At 41.7% G+C, this 22513-nt stretch overlaps 1 protein-coding gene across 1 annotated transcript in view; it reads right to left on the bottom strand.

Annotated features, from left to right (window-relative positions):
• Positions 1 to 4069: 4069 nt before the first annotated feature.
• LOC115102601 (MORN repeat-containing protein 1) overlaps positions 4070 to 22513 on the bottom strand; it is an 81373-nt gene continuing 62929 nt past the window's right edge. Inside the window, exons 14-15 of the mRNA XM_029622711.2 lie at positions 9009 to 9079; positions 4070 to 4319 (exon numbers count right to left, since the gene is read on the bottom strand). Coding sequence (XP_029478571.1) covers positions 4177 to 4319; positions 9009 to 9079 — 214 coding nt within the window. The 3' untranslated portion in view covers positions 4070 to 4176. The remainder of the gene's footprint in view (positions 4320 to 9008; positions 9080 to 22513) is intronic.

The following is a 22513-nucleotide window of genomic DNA, read 5'->3' as shown; positions in this document are numbered from 1 at the left end:
AGCTATGTGTGGCACCATGTTTGTTGACATCATACAATGCATTCTGATTGTCATGTAAACGTCTGTCAGTCCAAAGATGTTATAACAAAACGAGGTGAAGGGATGGTTCGTTCATCTTTCGAGTAAACTTCCGGAAGTGAATTATGTAAATAAATGATGGTAAACGACACACCCACTTCAACATGCATACTGCAAACAAACCCAACTAATCTTGTAACCTCTTATCTTATCTTTGACGCTAAAAAACAAATATGGTGGCACGCATAAACTACCCATCAGATTACTTTCGATTTTTAGAACGTGTTTTTCTCAATTATTTTGATCAATGGTGAGGTCATCCGTGATGTGATAAATTGTAAATAGTAATTGCTATTAGTTCATTCATATTATGATTTCTGTCAGCCGAGAGTTAGCTAAATATGACTGCTTTAGTTAGGTCACTCTTACCTCAGTTAGCGCTACGACTAATGTAGCCTACATTTTCCAGTTTGGAAGAGAATTGTGTTATGCGGTCTCTACTTCTGTGAATGTCTGAACATTTGAGGACATTACAATGTTAAGACTGTGTTTGTGCCAAAACAATTCTGTGAGAAAAACAGTGTAACCAGCTCAAACGCTGACTGTTGTATCAATCGTAAGGGGACATTCTAAATAAGTGTTCTAATCACACCGGTTTGAGCGTACGCTGCAGGGACCACTGTAGAATGATCACCTGTGTGTTCGTATGTGTCAAAGGGTTAAAGGTCTACTTTGGTCAAAACCGCAAAAATAAAGCCTTTAAACTGTATAACTAATCAATGCACTGTTATATCTGGAGTACTTCTCCTGTCTTATCCGGTGTCCTGTGTGATTTTTTATGCTCTCTCTCATTCTCTCTTTCTTTCTCTCTCTCAGAGGACCTGAGCCCTAAGACTATGCCTCAGGACTACCTGGCATGGTGACTCCTTGCTGTCCCCAGTCCACCTGGCTGTGCTGCTGCTCCAGTTTCAACTGTTCTGCCTGCGGCTATGGAACCCTGACCTGTTCACTGGATGTGCTACCTCTCCCAGACCTGCTGTTTTCAACTCTCAAGAGAGAGCAGGAGCGGTAGAGATACCCTCAATGAACGGTTATGAAAAGCCAGCTGACATTTACTCCTGAGGTGCTGACTTGTTGCACCCTCGACAACTACTGTGACTATTATTATTTGACCCTGCTGATCATTTATGAACATTTGGACATCTTGGCAATGTTCTGTTATAATCTCCACCCGGCACAGCCAGAAGAGGACTGGCCACCCCTCAGCCTGGTTCCACTCTAGGTTTCTTCCTAGGTTTTGGCCTTTCTAGGGAGTTTTTCCTAGCCACCGTGCTTCTACACCTGCATTCCAACCGTGAAGCATGGAGGAGGAGGTGTGATGGTGCTTTGCTGGTGACACTGTCAGTGATTTATTTAGAATTCAAGGCACACTTAACCAGCATGGCTACCACAGCATTCTGCAGTGATATGACATCCCTTCTGGTTTGCGTTTAGTGGGACTATCATTTGTTTTTCAACAGGACAATGACCCTACACACCTCCAGGCTGTGTAAGGGCTATTTGACCAAGAAGGAGTGTGATGGAGTGCTGCATCAGATGACCTGGCCTCCACAATCACCTGACCTCAAACCAATTGAGATGGTTAGGCATGAGTTGAACCGCAGAGTGAAGGAAAAGCATCCCACAAGTGCTCAGCATATGTGGGAACTCCTTCGGGACTGTTGGAAAAGCATTCCTTGTGAAGCTGGTTGAGAGAATGCCATGAGTGCGCAAAGCTGTCATCAAGGCAAAGGGTGGCTACTTTGAAGTATAAAAATTCTCAAATATATTTTGAATGGTTTAACACTTTTTTGGTTACTACATGATTCCATGTGTTATTTCATAGTTTAGATGTCACCACTAATATTTCATAATATAGACAATAGTAAAACCCTTGAATGAGTAGGTGTGTCCAAACATCTGACTGCTACTGTATGTGTGTGTGCTTCCGTGTGTGTTCATGTGTGTGTGTTTCTCAGATATCTGATTCACTCTCCTTTTTTCTGAATTTGTGCCTTCCAAGGGTCTTGGTGTGAGTTGGTTATGTTATAGTATACTGATTGGACAATTATGCGTGTTTGTGTTTTTGGTGAAAAGCAGCAGTCTTTAGAGCGTTTCTCTAAATGACAGAATTATGCCGGAGCATTGAAGAGGACTTTGGAATTTCGTACACTGCTCCAAACTGTGTTTGCTCACCCAGATCAATTGGGAAAGACAACTCTTTATAATACCGTAAAACTTCGTAGTCCAGGTGTTTGTTTAAATCACTGAACACAACAGAACCGTTTTATTTAATTTATTGAAAGAGGTGTCTATTTCCTTGAGGCACACAGTTTTTGCAAATTTGCATAGTTAATTGTTTAATTCCTGCATTCACTTCCAGCATTTTAATACATTTCTTAAGGAGCTCAATTTTTCATTTATTTTTCCTTTTGAATGTGCATTTTTGGCAGTTCCTACTTTCATCACTAGATGGCGTTCTTTTAGAGACGGTTTCTTGGGGTCTGTACTCTTAAAATGTTGGACTGTTTTTGTTTTAGCCGGTCAATAACTAGCAGTTCTCAGATGTTAGCAGCCAATGGCTAGCAGTTTCTTACTGCCGATAAAAACACATGATTGACATCATTTTTTCAAGTAATTAATTCATGATTTAATCTAACAAATAAAACATTAAACCTTGTGAACAATTCATGGTTATTCATGGTAACCTTGTAAACAATTGATTTTAGACCCCTGTATTTATTGAATCAGGCTGTTATTGTTTGCTGAAATGTGTTCCTTTGTGGCCGAGCTATTAAAAGGGACAGGAGGCTATTTGAGACTTGGCATTACATTTTTACGATAGAAGTATGATTAGTCGTTGGTAACTGTGAAAGCCATTGCTGTTGTATCCCTGGCTGTGTCTGAAACTCCTTGCTGTCCCCAGTCCACCTGGCCATGCTGCTGCTCCAGTTTCAACTTCCACCTGACTGTGCTGCTGCTCCAGTTTCAACTGTTCTGCCTTATTATTAGTCGACCATGCTGGTCATTTATGAACATTTGAACATCTTGGCCATGTTCTGTTATAATCTCCACCCGGCACAGCCAGAAGAGGACTGGCCACCCCACATAGCCTGGTTCCTCTCTAGGTTTCTTCCTAGGTTTTGGCCTTTCTAGGGAGTTTTTCCTAGCCACCGTGCTTCTACACCTGCATTGCTTGCTGTTTGGGGTTTTAGGCTGGGTTTCTGTACAGCACTTTGAGATATCAGCTGATGTAAGAAGGGCTATATAAATACATTTGATTTGACCATCATACCAGGTCATTTAATGTTTAAAAACAAACAAAAAATATGAATAAGATATTTGGCTACAGAAGTGCCCTTTCTTACCAATCTCTACAGCTTCAGTCCAAAAACTAATCCTGTGAAATGATGTCAACACATACTGGGGGAGTTACTGGCTAGCTTAGCTAACGAACTAGCTATGTCGGTTGTGGCTCACATGACCAGAATGACACAGACAAACCACCAAAGGCACACCCTATTTCTGTTTGAATATTGAGAAAGGGGTGGAGTTGGTCAGTTGTTCGTGCCCAAAGTCGACCTTTAAAATATCAAAAAGGCACTCATTTCCCGGAACGACCCTTTTGGCTTAAGTAACCTTCTGTCATACCAAATGTAACATATCATACTAATTGGCGGGTCAGAGATTTACAGTTACTATGTATGTTATGTCTATTCTTTGAGGCCACGCTGGACGTTGAGTGATTGTCATTCACCAGTCATTTTCATTTCACTCATTTTTATTTGAGGTTAAATGAGGCTGCTTCCAATCATATAGAACCTTATTAGAATAATTTAGGGCATTTCCAGTAAAGTATAAACTCTGCTGCTCTGTATCAATGAGGAACACTCTCCCAACTGTCACTAAAACCATGCCTGGATTCTTCCATACTGAAAACATGACCATGTATAAACAATTTGAAGTAATAAATGCCAAAGTTGATGTGACAGTTGATGCTAGAACAAACATGTTGATGTCCCATTGAAGAGTTTATTGTGAGGTTCTGAGTGCTGAAGGTCGTGTCATGCTTCTCTTCTAAAGTCTTCTATGAAAGCCTCTGACGTGTTGAGAAGGACGTCACTTACTCTTGGTTTTGTCCGTCTGGCTGTTTTTACTTTTGGTCTTGGCAGGAAACAACCGCAGCAGGGCAAATGCTGGGGGTAAGGTCTGGCCTTGAAATGGTGGGTTGGTTACATCTTTCACCATAATCACATATTCACCTATGGCAGAGAGAAAAAAGCAATTCAAATGTAAATATTAAGTGACATTGTACAAAGGTTGAGGAAATATGGGTCTAGTCGTCAATGGGTTAACAGGTTGGCTGGTGGCTTCAGACTTGGTGCTCCCTGGGGTCAAAGGGACTTTGTTAGATACAGAAGGTTGGCTTTGGCTGCTGCAGTGATATGACCTTGTCTGAGACGAGGGGACAGTTACATTTCCATAATGTTTAACGGTATCAACACAATAATTTTGATCTGGATTAAATATCCTTTAGTCCCTGAAGAAAATAATGGAGCTAATGCTAACTATAGCTGGTTGAGTTCATGCTTTATGTTGGATTCCATGAATTAAATCAAACCATGAATGACAGCACATAGGCAATGCAGTACCACAGCGATTGCACCGATAGAAAGGCTGTTCAGAAGCAAATGGTTCGCCACATGTGCAGAAAGATCACATCTGAGTTCACTTTCTTTCTTCCTTCCTTTGTCCTCTGGTAATAGGGCGGCGCACAATTGGCCCAGCGTCATCCAGGTTTGGCAGGGGTAGGCCGTCATTGTAAATAAGAATTTGTTCTTAACTGACTAGCCTAGTTAAATAAAGGTGAAATAAATAAAAATAGTCAATCCGCCTTGCGTATATACTCACCAGAAAGAGCGAGGCGGAGAGAGAGGGGACTATCACAGCTGACAGGGCATATCCCATGACATCACACTGTGTCTTGTAAATCCGCTGGGTTAATATGGTACAAAGACATCAGAGCCCTGGCCCTCTAGGCCGATAGGTTCCTCAGCTGTTGTCCTCTGGCCAACCGCTCCAGTCCACAGAGAGCTCAGCAGCAGTGGCAGCCAGGCGATCGTTTTACCGTGGGGCAGGCATTCTTCCTCCGGGCTATCACTTCATCATGGTTGCATCCCAAATAGCACCCTATTCCCTATGTAGTGTATTACTTTTGACCAGGGCACTATATAGCCCCCATAGGGCTCTGGTAAAAAAAGTGCACTAGTGAAAAGGGTGCAATTTGGGACATATACCATGCCGCCACACATCGGCAAAGGTAGTGTTATGGGATAGAGGAATTAGGTCTGTAAGCTTAGGGGGTATAGTATCTATAGCAGGTAGGCTCCCCGAACATAAGCCCCACTTCCTGAGTTATGGGCCCGCCACACATGTCCCCTGACGTATGAAATATCACCGTCACTGGCTGAATGACTTGCTGAAGGAGAGTTTTGTGTGTGTGGGTGCGTGCATGTAAGAGGGTATAAAAGGCTAAATCTAAAACAGTTTGGAGAATATTCTTAACTTAAAGTGCAAGTCAAATTATTTTGCATTGTATATTTCGTATAGATAAACTATGTACAACTCATATACCATGCATAAGTAACTAGGGGAACGTCTAAATTTCACTTTTTTTTGTTCCAATTGGTTGAACGTGCACGCAGACAGTATGCTAGTGAAATGCTAGTTATGCTAGTTAAACATAATGCAGAGTGAGATTTCTCACACTTCGTATTGTGTTTGATCCTCCATCTTAGATAGCCTGTCCTTAGGCAAGGCTGGAAATATCATTAAGAAAAATAAATCTACAAAGAAACTGAAGAGAGAGCATCTTTAGTTCCAAAAGCAGGAGGAACGCAAAATTACAGAGCTGCTGCCTGTTCCCTGCTCCTCGCCACAATGCTCCCAAAGACCAAGGAAAACATCCACAGAGGTCTACACTACAGCACTGGAAATAAAACTCCAGCATGCAGGTTACTTCAGAGGAGAAGGGATATGGGCGGACAGGTGCTCAGTTTCTGCATGGTCGTCACCAATCTAATTTCATATCCCCCCATATATTTATGAGTATTTTTATATATGAAACACTGTGAAAGGAGAGGGTAATGGAAGTGCTGTAGGAAGCTCCGCTCTGTTATTTATCTGTTAAACACTTGCCTTATACTTTCCTTTCATTTTTGTTTTTTGATTTGCTTTCCACTTTGTTGCCAGGGTTCTGAAATAAAGTTTAAATTCTTGAAAATGAGCAAAAGGCTTTACCTTGACCATTGGGCAGGTCTGACTTAATCTCACTTGGCAGAAGAGTCATGCCCATAGGGGGCACAAGGGCACGTGCCCCCTCACATTTTTCAGATGTTAAAGGGCAAGTCCACCACTTTTCAAATCATTTTCATTATCTCCAGCACAATACCAGTCAAGTCAAAGTCCAAAAGGGCTTCTTAACAGCTTCTACCCCCAAGCCATAAGACTCCTGAACAGCTAATCAAAGGGCTACCCAGACCCCTCTTTTACGCTGCTGCAACTCTGTTTATAACCTATGCATAGTCATTTTAACTCTACCTACATGTACATATTACCTCAACTAACATGTGCCCCCGCACATTGACTCTGTACTGGTACCCCCTGTATATTTATTTATTTAACCAGGAAGGGCTCATTGAGATTTGAAATCTCTTTTTCATGTCATTACACAATTACAGACAGACAACATGAAAAACTACAAGTAATCTAGTAAAAACCATAGAATTCACAAGTGTATAACAAAATCATAAAACAGCAAATTAAAAACATTGACAGGTCAGGGAATCAGCCTCAAAATATAGCCTCGCTTGTTATAAAATGTCCTCCCTCTGTCTAGAAACTTGTTTTCTTACTTTTTAATCCTACCCTGTGATGTCACAGAGAAGCATTTCTTAGGACCTTGATTCTTATCTTTTTAACCAGAGATCATAGAAACACCCCATTTTCACATATCTAGACACGGGTATGGAGCTGGAAATAATAAATTAGGTTGAAAAGTGGTGGAATTACCCTTTAAATGAATTACTAAACTTCATTTTCAAGCTCACATTTTCTCATAATTATTTATAAAAAGATATGTCACACTGACTGGACCACGCAAAGAGTACCCCCGTTCTCCCTAGTAAGCGGTTCACTCCAAGGTGCACCACAGAGCAAAAGATATGCTACGGTAGTGGAGGAGGAGAAAGAGTTTTCAATGACACACACAATGTTTGATTTTTTTTCCGTGATGGGCAGGACTCACAGGAGGTATGTTTGTAAATGAATTTGATCAAGCTATTGATTCCTTCTTGATGAATAAATAAAACAAAAAGGTTTTGTTGTATCTTTGTAACACTAGCCACCTAGCAATTTTATGAAGTTGGCTTTAGCTAGCCAGCTAGATACTGTTGAAGTGGGAAGTTTACATACACTTAGGTTGGAACCACTCCACAAATGTCTTGTTAACAAACTATAGTTTTGGCAAGTCGGTTAGGACATCTATTTTGTGCATGACACGAGTCATTTTTCCAACAATTGTTTACAGACAGATTATTTCACTTATAATTCACTGTATCACAATTCCAGTGGGTCAGAAGTTTAAATACACTAAGTTGACTGGGCCTTTAAACAGCTTGGAAAACTCCAGAAAATGATGTCATGGCTTTAGAAGCTTCTGATCATTTACATTTAAGTCATTTAGCAGACGCTCTTATCCAGAGCGACTTACAAATTGGTGCGTTCACCTTAAGACATCCAGTGGAACAGCCACTTTACAATAGTGCATCTAAATCTTTTAAGGGGGGGGAGGGTGAGAAGGATTACTTTATCCTATCCTAGGTATTCCTGAAAGAGGTGGGGTTTCAGGTGTCTCCGGACGGTGGTGATTGACTCCGCTGTCCTGGCGTCGTGAGGGAGTTTGTTCCACCATTGGGGGGCCAGAGCAGCGAACAGTTTTGACTGGGCTGCGCGGGAACTGTACTTCCTCAGTGGTAGGGAGGCGAGCAGGCCAGAGGTGGATGAACGCAGTGCCCTTGTTTGGGTGTAGGGCCTGATCAGAGCCTGGAGGTACTGAGGTGCCGTTCCCCTCACAGCTCCGTAGGCAAGCACCATGGTCTTGTAGCGGATGCGAGCTTCAACTGGAAGCCAGTGGAGAGAGCGGAGGAGCGGGGTGACGTGAGAGAACTTGGGAAGGTTGAACACCAGACGGGCTGCGGCGTTCTGGATGAGTTGTAGGGGTTTAATGGCACAGGCAGGGAGCCCAGCCAACAGCGAGTTGCAGTAATCTGATCAGCTAATTGAAATAATTTGAGTCAATTGGAGGTGTACCTGTGGATGTATTTCAAGGCCTACCTTCAAACTCAGTGCCTAACTGACCTAAGACAGGGAATTTGTACTAGGATTAAATGTCAGGAATTGTGAAAAACTGAGTTTAAATGTATTTGGCTAAGGTGTATGTAAACTTCCGACTTCAACTGTAGGTTCCCAATCTCCCAACCTCATAACTAGCTACCAAGCCATTTCAGACTACCAATCATCAAGTTAGAGTAGCTTGTCTAACTATCTTAGCTGGCATGTCTGCTGGCAAGGTTGCTAGACTTGAGAAAATACTCAAATTGCTTTAATTCTTGGGTTGTGACACTATATACCAGTGTAGCAGTTTTACTAAACTCCTAAGGCATAAGCGTTCTTAAAGAATCAATGTGCATCATTCATTAAAATGACAATTGAAAAGGTAAAAAGCTATGCTTAGATGACCTATGCAGGATTATTATTTTACATAGAATTGGGCATAATGATTGTGGTCTAGATTACAGATGTTTGAAAAACTCTCAGACTTCCGGAGGGCCCCCCATCCTCACGTACTTCGTGCCCTCTTTAAAATAATGGGTGCAAGACGCCTGTGTCACCTGGCCTCACACTCCTGCTGTCAATGGAGCTTTTCTTTGTGTTGCTGGTAAAACAAGACCCCATGCTTGACCTGCAGAGAGAGAGAGAGAGAAAGAGCTTCATCAATTCATTTAAAGAACATCACGGAATCGGGACCTACAAATCAATCGATTAAACTGGGCACAGAGTCCATTTAATCCACTGTTATCTATTGCCACAAAAAACCCACAGTGTACCTTCACAAATATTTTAGCATGGGAAAGATAGAATCAAACAGTACATATTATGTTTTTGGCGGAGTACGGAAGAGCGGAAAGAGATCTTACAGAGTAGTAAAGGGTCTTGCTATCTCGACTGCATTCATACATACATACATGCATATGAACGCTGCTTAAGATCAAAAAGATATTGAGAGGGCCATAAGAGAGGATTATAGACCTCACCATCTTGTAGTCCTAAAACTATGGCGAAAATGAAATGGGGAAAGAATAGGTTTTTGGGTAAACAATGAAAATAAGGTCCGAGATTAACACACGCTTAGGAGATCTTATTTTGTTCTATGAAATAATATCCGTCAGTTAACGTGACCTTTATGAAGCCTTTATGTGCTTTTTTAAATGACATAAATGCTTGAAAATGTTACGTTTGCTGATGAAGATGATCTCATAGAACAAAACGTATATGATCTCCTAAGCCTACGTTTACCACAGACCTTATTTTCTGAGTTCATCCAAAAACCCAGGTGGGCAACTTTCACTGGGGACGGGGGACATGATCCCCCCACATTCTAAAATTGCTTTATCATTGCACAGTGATACAGAAAGCACCTCACAGTAGTTGGTTAAGCTGTATGGCGTTCTGAAAAGCTGGCTTATAAGACCAGCACGGTGCTGCTGTCTGTAGCTGCTGTCTGTGTGTGTGTTGCGCCTTTTGCTCCAAGTTGTAAAAGCAAACAGAGCAGAAACTGGCTACTCTTTATTTGATTGATGTAGCCGGCAAGGTAACTGCTGTTTTGACTTAAAATGTTAAAAAGTATTTATTCCCAGGGCTGAGTATTGTAACTGACATGTACCGTTAGCTAATGTTTTATCCCCTCTAAACTGATGTTCTGTCTGAAGGGAATGAACTAGCTAGCTAGCTATTACGGTAGCTACTACAGCCAGTTCAGCTCTGTTAGGCAGCAGTATCTAACAGCTGTTGGGTGTATGGAAAAGTTTTGTAGGCGTTTTTAAATTTTTTATGTACCATTAGCTAACTTTAGCTATTATTTTTGTCTCAATCACACGAGACCTGAATCAAACAATGAAACCAGCAGCCAAACAATTAAAGACGGATTTTCTGACGTTTTTTGACAGCCCAATGTGAATTCTTATTAGAGTCAGTATAGCAATGTAAGGTTATTGATCGGTCAGTTTTCCTAGCTATTTCCTATATCTTTTCACAATGACATGGTATAAACAGCTCTACAGGCTACACTGTCATGGTGCACAGTCAGTACACAACACTATGCTCATCATGTGAACTGGAACACGCTGTCGTAAAGGTCGATCCAGAGCATCCCAAACATGCTCAATGGGTGACATGTCTGGTGAACATGCAGGCCATGAAAGAACTGGGACATTTTCAGCTTGCAGGAATTGTAGACTTGCGACATGGGGCCATGATTTATCATGCTGAATCATGAGGTGATTGGGGCGGATGAATGGCACGATACTGGGCCTCAGGATCTCGTCACGGTATCTCTGTGTATTCAAATTGCCATCGATAACATGCAGTTGTGTTAGTTGTCCGGAGCTTATGTCTACCAATATCATAACCCCACCGCCACCACGGGGCACTCTGTTCACAACGTTGACATCAGCAAACTGCTCGCCCACACGACGCCATACGTCTGCCATCTGCCCGGTACACTTGAACACAGGATTCATCCATGAAGATCACACTCCTCCAGCATGCCATTGGTCATCGAAGGCGAGCATTTGCCCACTGAAGTTGGTAAAGGCAGAGAACTGCAGTCAAGTCAAGATCCTGGTGAGGACGACGAGCACGCAGATGAGCTTCACTTCAGTTGTGCCAACCCACAGTTTGTCCGGGTGGCTGGTCCCAGATGATCCAACAGGTGAAGAAGCCATATGTGGAGTACTTGGGCTGGCGTGATTACACGTGATCTGCGGTTTTGAGGCCGGTTGGACGTTCTGCAATATTCTCTAAAACAACTTTGGAGGTGGCTTATGCTAGAGAAATGAACATTCAATTCTCCGGCAACAGCGCTGATGTGACAAAACTGCACAACTAGTCTAAAGGCAAGTTTTATTGCTTCTTTAATCAGAAGAACATTTTCAGCTGTGCTAACATAATTGCAAAAGGGTTTTCTAATGATCAATTAGCCTTTTAAAATTATAAACTTGGATTAGCTAACACAACGTGTCATTGGAACACAGGAGTGATGGTTGCTGATAATGGGCCTCTGTACTCTTATGTAGATATTCCATGAAGAAATCTGCCGTTTCCAGCTACAATAGTCATTTACAACATTAACAATGTATACACTGTATTTCTGATCAATTTGATGTTATTTTAAAATGGATTAAAAAAATGTGCTTTTCTTTCAAAAACAAGGACATTTCTAAGTGACCCCACACTTTTGAACAATAGTGTATGAAAAGCATAGAATTAGCTTCCAAACCAGATTCCATTATTTTCTCGAGCTATGCTTATAATTGAGGGATGATTGGTCCCTTGGTCATGCCGGAACCTACCAAAAAGAGCAAAGGTGGGTATCATGCCCAGCAATATGATTGGAATCATTTAGTCACCTCAAAAAAGAATTTCATTAACTGATCCCTTGCCATTTTCACAGCTTGTCAGGCAAGACCTCAGAATAAACGTGTGTCATGTGACATAAGTACCCTTACGACACCTCCTCCATTGTTGCCAGAGTCTCCCTCGACTCCTATGAAAAGGATACGCCATCATGAGGTCTTCGATAGTGCTCCATGTTACTGCCCAGATAACACAGATGGCTTCATCAACTACGAAAGGTAATGTATGTTATGTGAAATCTGAAGAGTTCTATACACGGCTTGACAAAATAGGAGGCTAATTCCCCAGCCAAGCAGATACAATTAGTAGACTCATTTTGGTTGTGAAGTGCATTAGCAAAAAGCTTTGTCCTTTCTTCATGGAGGCCTGCAAGATGCTGTGAAGTCCAGACTGACAGGCTTGATACTGATGTCTCTGATTAGAAAGAGACCTGGAACTCTGCATAAAACATTTTCTAGACACAGCTTTTACTTGTATCGTCTTCTGCACTAGGATCAGGGAACTCCTGTTGTATACAGGACTACCACACAGGAAGATATGACCACTCTGACATGTTTGCCAAGGTAGCCCCATCACCACCAGACAAAATGCAGATAGGCACAATATCTGTATCGGCTGGAAATGACAATGAAATGTGCACATTGTTACATTAGCAGAACACTGCTTCTATGGTATTACGTAAATTGTTGTTTATTCTATACATGGACCTCACTACATTGGAAAGGTATCAAAACACTTCATTTAGAATATCTACGTAAATTCAGCAATTACATTCTCCTCATATTACTCTGTAGGCTACTGACCTATTCAGAGCTTCCTCCAGCATCTCACCATACATCTATTAGTTATTGAACTCCAGCTGCCGGTGTTTGTTTGTTGTGATTGAGTGGGGGGGAACAGCCCATGCAAGTTTCTGACAGATGGGTGTGTCTTAGTGGTGACAAGGACACAGCCAAGACACACCCACATCAAACAACACCACCAAGCCAACTGAAGTTTGGCTTCTGTCATGGCCACCACCATTTCTTGAGGAGCAAGCCAAAAAATGAAACCAAGTTCCCCTTTAAGTGTCCTGAAGTCAGCCGGCACCCATGTTACACATTTAACTTATTTTGCAGATTTCAAGATGTATTTAAGGACATTGAATTGTAATAAGGTGAGGTTTACATTCTTTCCATTCCTTTTGGAAATGAAGACTGTTGAGGTTTTGGGCGAATATGCAATACATGCCTTGGAAATCAGGCTGACTGTAGGACACTTTAATGATATGGAAATGACAGAAATGTTGATTTGAGCTGAACGATCACTATTAACTAGTTAACTCTCTAATAGTGACTTGTGATTTAACATTCTGTTCCTGCCCCCACAGCATCTTTGGGCAAGTACATAACAATCCCAGGGCTGACATCTCCTAAAAAAATAGTTCATTCAGAACCTTTCTTTTGGTATTTAATGCCTCTATAATCAATATCAGCTTAATAGAAAAACAGAACAGTAATATTAAATGAAACTAAGCTTTTGAAAAGTACAGACACACTAAAGTAGCCAACATATATACTACAGGTAAAACTCTTAATTTCAAGAACTCTACATACATTAACGCCCACTGTCCACATGGGGTTCATTAAATACGGTGGACTTTGAGCCATTTCCTTCCAGCAGTGGAAAAACATGTCAGAAGAAAGACAGATCCAAGCTAAGTTATATAACCCACTCAATTCAATAGGAAATCATTAAACACGATTCAAATATTGTACGTAATAGGTTACATCAAGGTCCCTCATTTCAAACAAAGCCTTTTTACTTCGGCTCCAAGATTACATTTTTTGTATTTTCTGTAACCTGAGATTGACTGAAAGGCTATGCAAGCCTATACTTTGGAGAGGAGGTTATGGGGGAAGTCAAGGCATTGCTGAAGGTTGAAGAAAAAGCCACAGAAACAGAACCAAGATATAGAACACCCCCCCCCCCAAAGGTCCCCGATTTTTCATACTATATTTCATATTGTCCATAAACAACCAATGTGACATTTTGGAGGGAACTGTCGGTGTGTGAATAATTATTTTCGCTTAGGTTTTAGCCTTGTAAAATAAAATAAAAAACTCTGCAAGGATTTAAGGGACTGGGTTCTAATGATGGAATTACATTGGTTAGCAGTAGTCGTGCATGAGAGTGGTCTGGTTTTTCTATGGAGTATAGCGATTATTGTGGGGTTGTTTTGTTTTGGTATCCGAGACTCTGTCGCATTATGAAGCCGTCACATAACGGCTTTCCTGTCACAAGGCTGTCTGTTGCCATTCATTTGCTTTTTCCGCAACTCTTGAGGCTCTATGGCATTATGCTGGCGTACCAATGCAAGAGATTTCACTATTGCGGTTGAAAAGCTTTCAAAAGATGAGAACACTGCGGGACTAAAGGAAGGGAGCGTTCAAACCTGTGGTTTCAGACATGGGCCCTTCAAAATACGCAGTGGTGCCATTCTGAGGAAACTAGCCCTAGACCTACTTCTGTGAATAAGAACATGGAGATGGAGCTGGGGGTTTAAGAAGGGGGCATTGTAAACACCCCGTCAGCCAGCTAGGGTTCCTACAGCTGGAGACCACATTCCAAAGATCTTTACAAAAAAAGACAGAGGAAAAAAAAAAATCAAGGTTACAAAGGAACCCCGGGAGATACAGTCTCCCCCCCCCCCCCCCCCCCCCCCGGCTGTTCCTTTTCAATGAATACACAAGGTGATGGGTATGTCTTTGAGAGTGTGCTTCTCTGTCTGAATCTGCCCCTCGGGGGGGGGGGGATCCCTTTACTATACGTCTTGTCGAGACAGCAGCAGAAGACGAAAGAGAAGGAGAAGCGGGAGAGTGAAAGAGCGAGAACCCATGGAGTGCAGAGGTTTATTGTAAACAGGATATGGAGCTGCCTTTTGAGAGGGGGACGTCACTCAAGGGGCGACCAATGATCCCTGTAAATCGCCTTTACTCAATTCACCTGATGCAACAAATCAAAGAAGTAACTTTTCACGGTTCCACCATCTAGGTAGGATGTAACTTTTCACGGTTCCACCATCTAGGTAGGATGTAACTTTTCACGGTTCCACCATCTAGGGAGGATGTAACTTTTCACGGTTCCACCATCTAGGTAGGATGTAACTTTTCACGGTTCCACCATCTAGGTAGGATGTAACTTTTTACGGTTCCACCATCTAGGGAGGATGTAACTTTTTACGGTTCCACCATCTAGGGAGGATGTAACTTTTCACGGTTCCACCATCTAGGTAGGATATAACTTTTCACGGTTCCACCATCTAGGTAGGATGTAACTTTTCACAGTTACACCAGCAGGGTTTACCTTTTCTACAGAGTCCAGATTTATATCTGAGAGTTGGGGGAACCTTTCTTCAACACTTCTCCTGCCTTTGCCTAATGGTTTACTGTGTGTGTTCTAACCTGGGTATGTCTCAGGCACGCATACACGTACATACACACGCATGCACGTACCAAACATGCAGACTCCATACAAGAGGCTTTTTTTTATTCAGAGGGGGTTAGCTAGGTCCCCTTGCAATACTATACAATCCCCCTCAATATGTTTAGCTGAGTTTCTTTTCTTCAGCTCCCTCCCTGCATTACGTCACAGAAGAGCTATTCCAGCAGAGCTGGGGGGATTAGGGAGTGAAGACAGTGAAACCCCAGAGTAAACCGAAGCTCCCCCCCAGCGCACATACTTTTAGTTATTATCTCCCACCGCCAACGGGAACAGAGCCTAGCTTTTCAGACCTATTCAGTAGGTGTATAAAAAGCCACTTTTTCTTCTCCGGGTATTGTTAATGTACAATGTATTCTCCTCTCCTGGCTGGTGCATAGAGAGTGGTGGGAGCTGTCTCGCTTGTGCCATTGTGTGTTTTCTTATGATTCAACCTTTGTGTGCAGCCTTTGGAGGAGGAGGAGGAGGATGTGTGTGTGTGTGCGTGTGTGGTTGTCGTGCCTGCTGGTTTACCTCCTGCTACTGTAAATCACGTCAAAGACTGTGCTTAAAGATGGACCAACTGCAGAAGCAATAGGCCCTTCTGAGCCACACAGAAATATGGGGGAAAAGTAAAGTATCAATATTGATGACAGATTAAGTAAATAGACTTGTGGTTCTGGTAGTGGACAAAGCATACAGCACAAACATACACTGAGTGTTCAAAACTTTTTTTCAAACACTTTCCTAATACTGAGTTGCACCCCCTTTTCCCCTCAGACCAGTCTCAACTCTACAAGGTGTCAAAAGCATTCCACAGGGATGCTGGCCCATGTTGACTCCAATGCTTCCCACAGTTGTGTCAAGTGACATCAAAAAGAGATTATAGCGTTCACCTGGATTCACCTAGTCAGTCTCTATCATGGAAAGAGCAGGTGTTCATAATGTTTTGTACACAGTGTACTGTGGGGTCTGAAATGATTGACACCCTTGAAAAAATAACTGTATAAAATAAATAATTGAAATAATGAACTGTATTGTATTGGGAAATTATATTATTTTATATTACTACAATTGCTCAGAGAAAGAGAATTTGTTTAACAAGTGATAAAACGTTCAAAATATGGAAGGAGTCTAAATGATTTGTAATACCTTCCAATGCCTCACTGTGCGAGGAAAACAGCACTGAGCCTTTTTCTAAAATGTTTTATGAGTTAGAGAACATTGGGAGGGATCTTAGACCATTCCTCCATACAGAATCCTTCCAGATCCTTGATATCCTTAGTATCCACTTATGGACTGCCCTCTTCAATTAAAACCACACATTTCCAATGGGTTTCAAATCCAGAGAGACTGAGATGGGCATAGAACAATTTTGATGTTGTGGCTAATTAATCATTTTTGTGGATGTGCTTGTCATTATTGTCTTGTTTTAGCCTCCTGGCAGAGGCAACCAGGTTTTTGGGTAAAATGTCCTGCTACTGGGTAAAGTGATGCCGTTGACATTAAAGTGGAACTGCCTCCTAGAATCAACTTCTTGGTTACAAATGGCCTATGTGCCATCAGTATGAATCAGAAACATTAATTAGTGTCAAGATTTACTAGTAAGTGTAAATAGGATAATTTTGGTCATAAATGTCAGTCGTGTCCAAAACAAGATGTGAAAGTGAGTGTGTCACGACGGGTATGGATGGCTTACATGCCCACTTTTGCCAATTACACTACTGTTCAAAAGTTTGGGGTCACTTAGAAATGTCCTTGTTTTTGAAAGTTTTTTTTTTTTTTGTCCATTCAAATAACATCAAATTGATCAGAAATGCAGTGTAGAGACATTGTTAATGTTGTAAATGACTATTGTAGCTGGATACGGCAGAGTTTTTATGGTATATCTACATAGGCGTACAGAGGCCCATTATCAGCAACCATCACTCCTGTGTTCCAATGGCACGTTGTGTTAGCTAATCCAAGTTTATAATTTTAAAAGGTCAATTGATCATTAGACCTTCCTGCAGTCAGCATGCCAATTGCACACACCATCAACACTTGAGACATCTGTGACATTGTGTTGTGTGACAAAACTGCACATTTTAGTGGCCTTTTATTTTCCCCTGCACAAGGGGCACCTGTGTAATGATCATGATGTTTAATCAGCTTCATTGATATGCCACACCTGTCAGGTGGATACATTATCTTGGCAAAGGAGAAATGCTCACTAACAGGCATGTAAATAAGCTTTTTGTGCATATGGAACATTTTGAGGATCTTTTATTTCAGCTCATGAAACATGGGAACAAAACTTCACGTTACGTTTATAGTAAAGACATACATACTGTAATAAAACATTTGGAGAGTATCATTAATTTTTGCTCATCTTTTATCAAGGATGTCAACCATTTCAAACTCCACTGTACATACAGCACAAACATTTACAGTTATAACCCTTGAAATTGACACCCTTTGCTGATATACTCCATAATTTCTGACACTTAAAAAAATACTAATCCAATGCATTGCAACATCTCTTAACATTTTTTAAACTTCTTCAACACCCTTGCTTTAGTTCCAAGAAAACAAGTGAAATCTCAGCTGCCAACAACTCCGAACAGTAATACATGCAGCTGTATTCTATGCGGAATGGAATTTACAAAGGGAGTAATTACGAGACAGTGCTGCAGACCGCAGTGAGAGAGGGAATGTAGTATTTGATGGAGCAGCCGCCCAGCTCTCATTGGGTAGTTCATTAAAACAGTGCAGCAGCTGTACAGTAAAACATGATTACTCCCAGTAGTGGCAGCATGGAGGCCGGGCGGACGGTTAGCCCCCCCCGTGGTTACACATGATTTATTTCATGTTGATCATGTCGCCAGTGCCCGGGGCTCCATTACCTGAGTTCCAGACTACACTCTGATGGTTATTGTTTGCTTTAGTTCTCTTGTTAAAGTCAGAATGTTTTCAATAATATTTTTGGGGAAAATGGTTGGTGATGTCACCATATCGTTAAGGGTGACATTTTCCTGTCGCAATGGCACAGCTGTGAGCGTGAACGTTTTCAATATACAGAATGAGTCAAATCTATCCAATGTAACCTAGAGGGGTTGGGTTTAATGCGGAAGACACATTTCAGATGAATGCATTCAGTTGTGCAACTGACTAGGTATCCCCTTTCCCTTTATGCTGTAACTTTTCCTCTCTGCAAGGATCCATGAGGATCTTGCTCTTACCCAACAATGCAGTAGTACTAGAAAACATTTATAAACAAGTCAAGTGGAACAAAAACACAAGAAATAGGAATAAGAACACAGGAAAGTAAGTGAGCTATATGCAGGGTCAGTGCCAATACCATATTTGCAGGGATACTGGAGTGGTAGGGTAAGGTAACTGGGTATGCATGTGTATAGAGTGAGTATGAGTGAGTGAGTAGAATGTGCATAGTAGTGAGTGTGTGAGTGTGCATAGGGACAGTGCAAAAATAAAATAGAAGGGTCAATGCAGATAGTCCATGTAGCCAATTTACACAAACATGTTATTCAATCATTTCATCCAAACTGCTCTTCGTAGCCAGGCACTAAAGAAAAACTTGGTTCTATTTTTGATGCTTGACGCCCTGCAAGTCCTGCCTCTCCCATCTCCTCACTGGTTTATAGGAGCATATGTGACTCACCACCTGGATTCGGTCTTATGTAGCAAAATTTTAAATTGTGTTCTTTACATTGCAGAAAAGTAGAGACTCAGAGCTACAAAATTGTATATCATATACTGCATTTTTGAGGAACAATGGGAAAGTAATTCTGCTTTGAAAGTTGATAAACTTGTAAACTCACTTGAGAAAATGGCCTTTGAATGTTTTGTTATCTACTGAAGAGCTATTCCTTGTCTACACCCATTCAACATCGTTCACACCCTCTTAAGCTTTAGTCTCGCCCATCTTGTTTCGCTCTTGGAGTGTTCAGAGCACACACTTGACGCTCTGGCCAATGATTTGTTTAGATGAACTGTGGTCCACACTCCAGTACAGTTTGTGGTGGGAATGCAATGGCGCACGCACGTCTATTCAGCATGTTATGGCTTGTGGATAGAAACTGTTCAGCAGCCTGTTGGTGTCAGACTTGATGCGCCGGTACCGCTTGCCGTGCGGAAGCAAATTGAAGAGTCTATAGCTTGGGTGGCTGGAGTCTAACAATTTTCCGGCCCTTCCTTTCACGTCGCCTGAAATATATCCTGGATAGAAGGGAGCTTTGCCTCAGTCATGTACTAGGCTGTCCACACCCCCCACAATCAGCTCCTTGGTCTTACTGACATTGAGGGAGAGTATGTTGTCCTGGCACCACACTGCCAGGTCACTGACGACCTCCCCTCCTCCCTCCCTCCCAATTGAGATTGCATCATCTATGGATCTGTTGGTGCGGTATGCAAATTTGAGTGGGTCTAGATTGTCTGGGATGATGGAGTGCCATAACCAGCTTTCAAAGCATTTCATGATTGCAAATGTGAGTGCTAGATGGCGAAGCCCAAGATAGCACCGACAGAGATGGTCGCCTCGCTTCAAGTTCTTACGAAACTATGCAGTATTTTGTTTTTTTATGTATTATTTCTTACATTGTTACCCCAGGACATCTTAAGTCTTATTACATACAGCCGGGAAGAACTATTGGATATAAGAGCAACGTCAACTTACCAACATTACGGCCAGGAATAAGACTTTCCCGAAGCGGATCCTCTGTTCGGACCACCACCCAGGACAATGGATCTAATTCCAGTAGTCGACACAAAACAACAGTGCCACAGAAGGGGCAGATGAAGCGGCCACCTGGTCAGGCTCCGTAGACGTGCATATCGCCCACCGCTCCAGAGTATACTACTAGCCAATGTCCAGTCTCTTGACAACAAGGTAGACAGAATTCAAGCAAGGGTTGCCTTCCAGAGAGACAGAGATTGTAACATTCTCTGTTTCACGGAATCATGGCTCTCTTGGGATATGTTGTCGGAATCGGTTCAGCTACCAGGCTTCTCCATGCAACGCGCCGACAGAGATAAACACCTCTCTGGGAAGAGGAAGGGCGGGGGCGTGTGCTTCATAATTTTTTTTGTAACAGTATTTTTTTTGAAATTTCACAATTTTCACCCATATTAAGAGATACAACAACAGAGACAAAGCACACAGAACAAAAAGAAAAACAGCCCCCCACTTACCCCTATCTACGTGCATATACATACACATACATACATACCCATACATACACACATATACACTTACCCATATCTACGTGCATATACATACACATACATACATACCCATACATACACACATATACATATACCCATGCATATACATACACATACATACATACACACATATACATATACCCATGCATATACCCACACATATGCATACATACACGCACGCACACATATACACACCCATACATACGTACACCATTTTCCTCTCCCCGCTCTGTGCTTCTCTCACCCCATCACCATCATTGCGTCCCTCAATACATACATTTTAAACAAACTTACAAACAGAAATTAAACAAAAAAGCTCAGTTTAAACCAAGAGGTTAGGTTCCACACATGGAACGTACAGTGTAGTTCTGAAATACATAGATCCCCGCCATTCTAAGAGAATCCTTGCAGCATAATAGCTGATACCTCAGGTTCTAGGTAATTTAGATAAGGTTCCCATACTTTGTAGAACTGGTCTGTTTTAGAATGCAATGTACATGTCAGATATTCCAGAGGCACCCATTCAAATAGTATCTTATGCCAGTCTTTAATAGAAGGAACCTTATCACTAATCCACTGTAAAAGGATGTTTTTCCTCGCTGCGAAGGTAAGGATGTTGTAAAGCCTTCTTTTACAGACAGAAGTAACATGCCTACTAGGGAGACCTAACAGTAAAGAAACTGGGTCCAATTCTAGATCAACCCCTAGGATCTTTTCAATTTCTTGCAGGACACCAGACCAGTATCTTTGTATTTTGGTACATGACCATAAACAATGTGTTAGGGTGCCTGTATCAGTTTTGCATTTAAGACACGGAGGGGAAGAGGAAGTGGGGCTAAAAGCATGTCTGCGATTTGGGGATATATGCAATCTGTGTATTATTCTTAATTGGATTGCTCTAGTACGGTTACATATAGATATTGTTTTTGCATATCTCCAAATGTCCTCCCACATCTCTTCGTCAATAGTAACAGACAATTCTTTCTCCCACACTTGTTTCACCCTCTGTGTGTTGACAGCAGAAAAGGACCTTAAAGTATCATAAAACAGACTTACAGACATTTTCCTTTGTGGGAAAAAAAGCATTCTTTCAATGACAGACATATCAGGGTTACCAATTAAGGTGGTGCTCTCCAGAATATAATGTCTTACTTGTAGGAAGCGGAAAAAGTCCTGCTTTGGAAGTCGATATTTCTCGACCATCTGCTCAAATGACAACAAAATCTTGTCAGAAAATAAGTCGTTTAGCCTGCGTATGCCCTTATTAAGCCATAAGTTAAAGCCAGCATCCAGCAATCCTGGACTGAAATCTGGGTTGTTAAGAATCGGGGTAAGAGCAGAGGTTAGTTTGGACCTTCCCAGGAAGCGTTGAACTGACCTCCATACTTTGAGTGTGTTAAGTGTAACTGGATTATTGCAGTGTTCTTCTACAGACTTGAAACTTCTGAAAAATAAAAGATCCTGTAAGGGGTATTTTGAAAGAGAAGTCTCAATGTCTAACCAAATAGAGGAGTCATCATTTGTGATCCAGTCAGAAATATAACAAAGGTGGGCACACCATTGATAGAACTTGATATTGGGCAGGTCCAAGCCGCCCATAGAACTTGGCAGCTGCAATATTGCCATCTTAAGTCTTGGCTTGCGTTTACTCCATATAAAGGAACTTAGCCATCCATTTACATCCTTTATTACCTTATTGGGGAGTAATACTGGGATAATTTGGATTGGGTAAAGTAGTCTAGGTAAAACGTTCATTTTCAGGAGGGATATTCTACCCAACCAAGAAATGGGGAGAGAGTTCCAGCGCTCCAGATCCTGTCTTATTGTATCAAACAAGGGAACAAAATTGGCTTTGTACATTAGCTGGAATTTAGGAGTTACAAATATACCCAGATACATGAAACCTGAGGGAGACCATTTAAAAGGGAAGGGGGGAGAAGTATTAGGTACAGAGTGTAGGCTACCAAGTGGCATAGCCTCTGACTTAGTTAGGTTAATCTTGTAGCCTGAGAATTCACTG

Source organism: Oncorhynchus nerka, linkage group LG20 (genome assembly GCF_034236695.1).
Source record: "Oncorhynchus nerka isolate Pitt River linkage group LG20, Oner_Uvic_2.0, whole genome shotgun sequence".
In the NCBI taxonomy this organism is placed as follows: domain Eukaryota; kingdom Metazoa; phylum Chordata; class Actinopteri; order Salmoniformes; family Salmonidae; genus Oncorhynchus; species Oncorhynchus nerka.
This window is presented reverse-complemented; position numbering and strand designations above follow the sequence as displayed.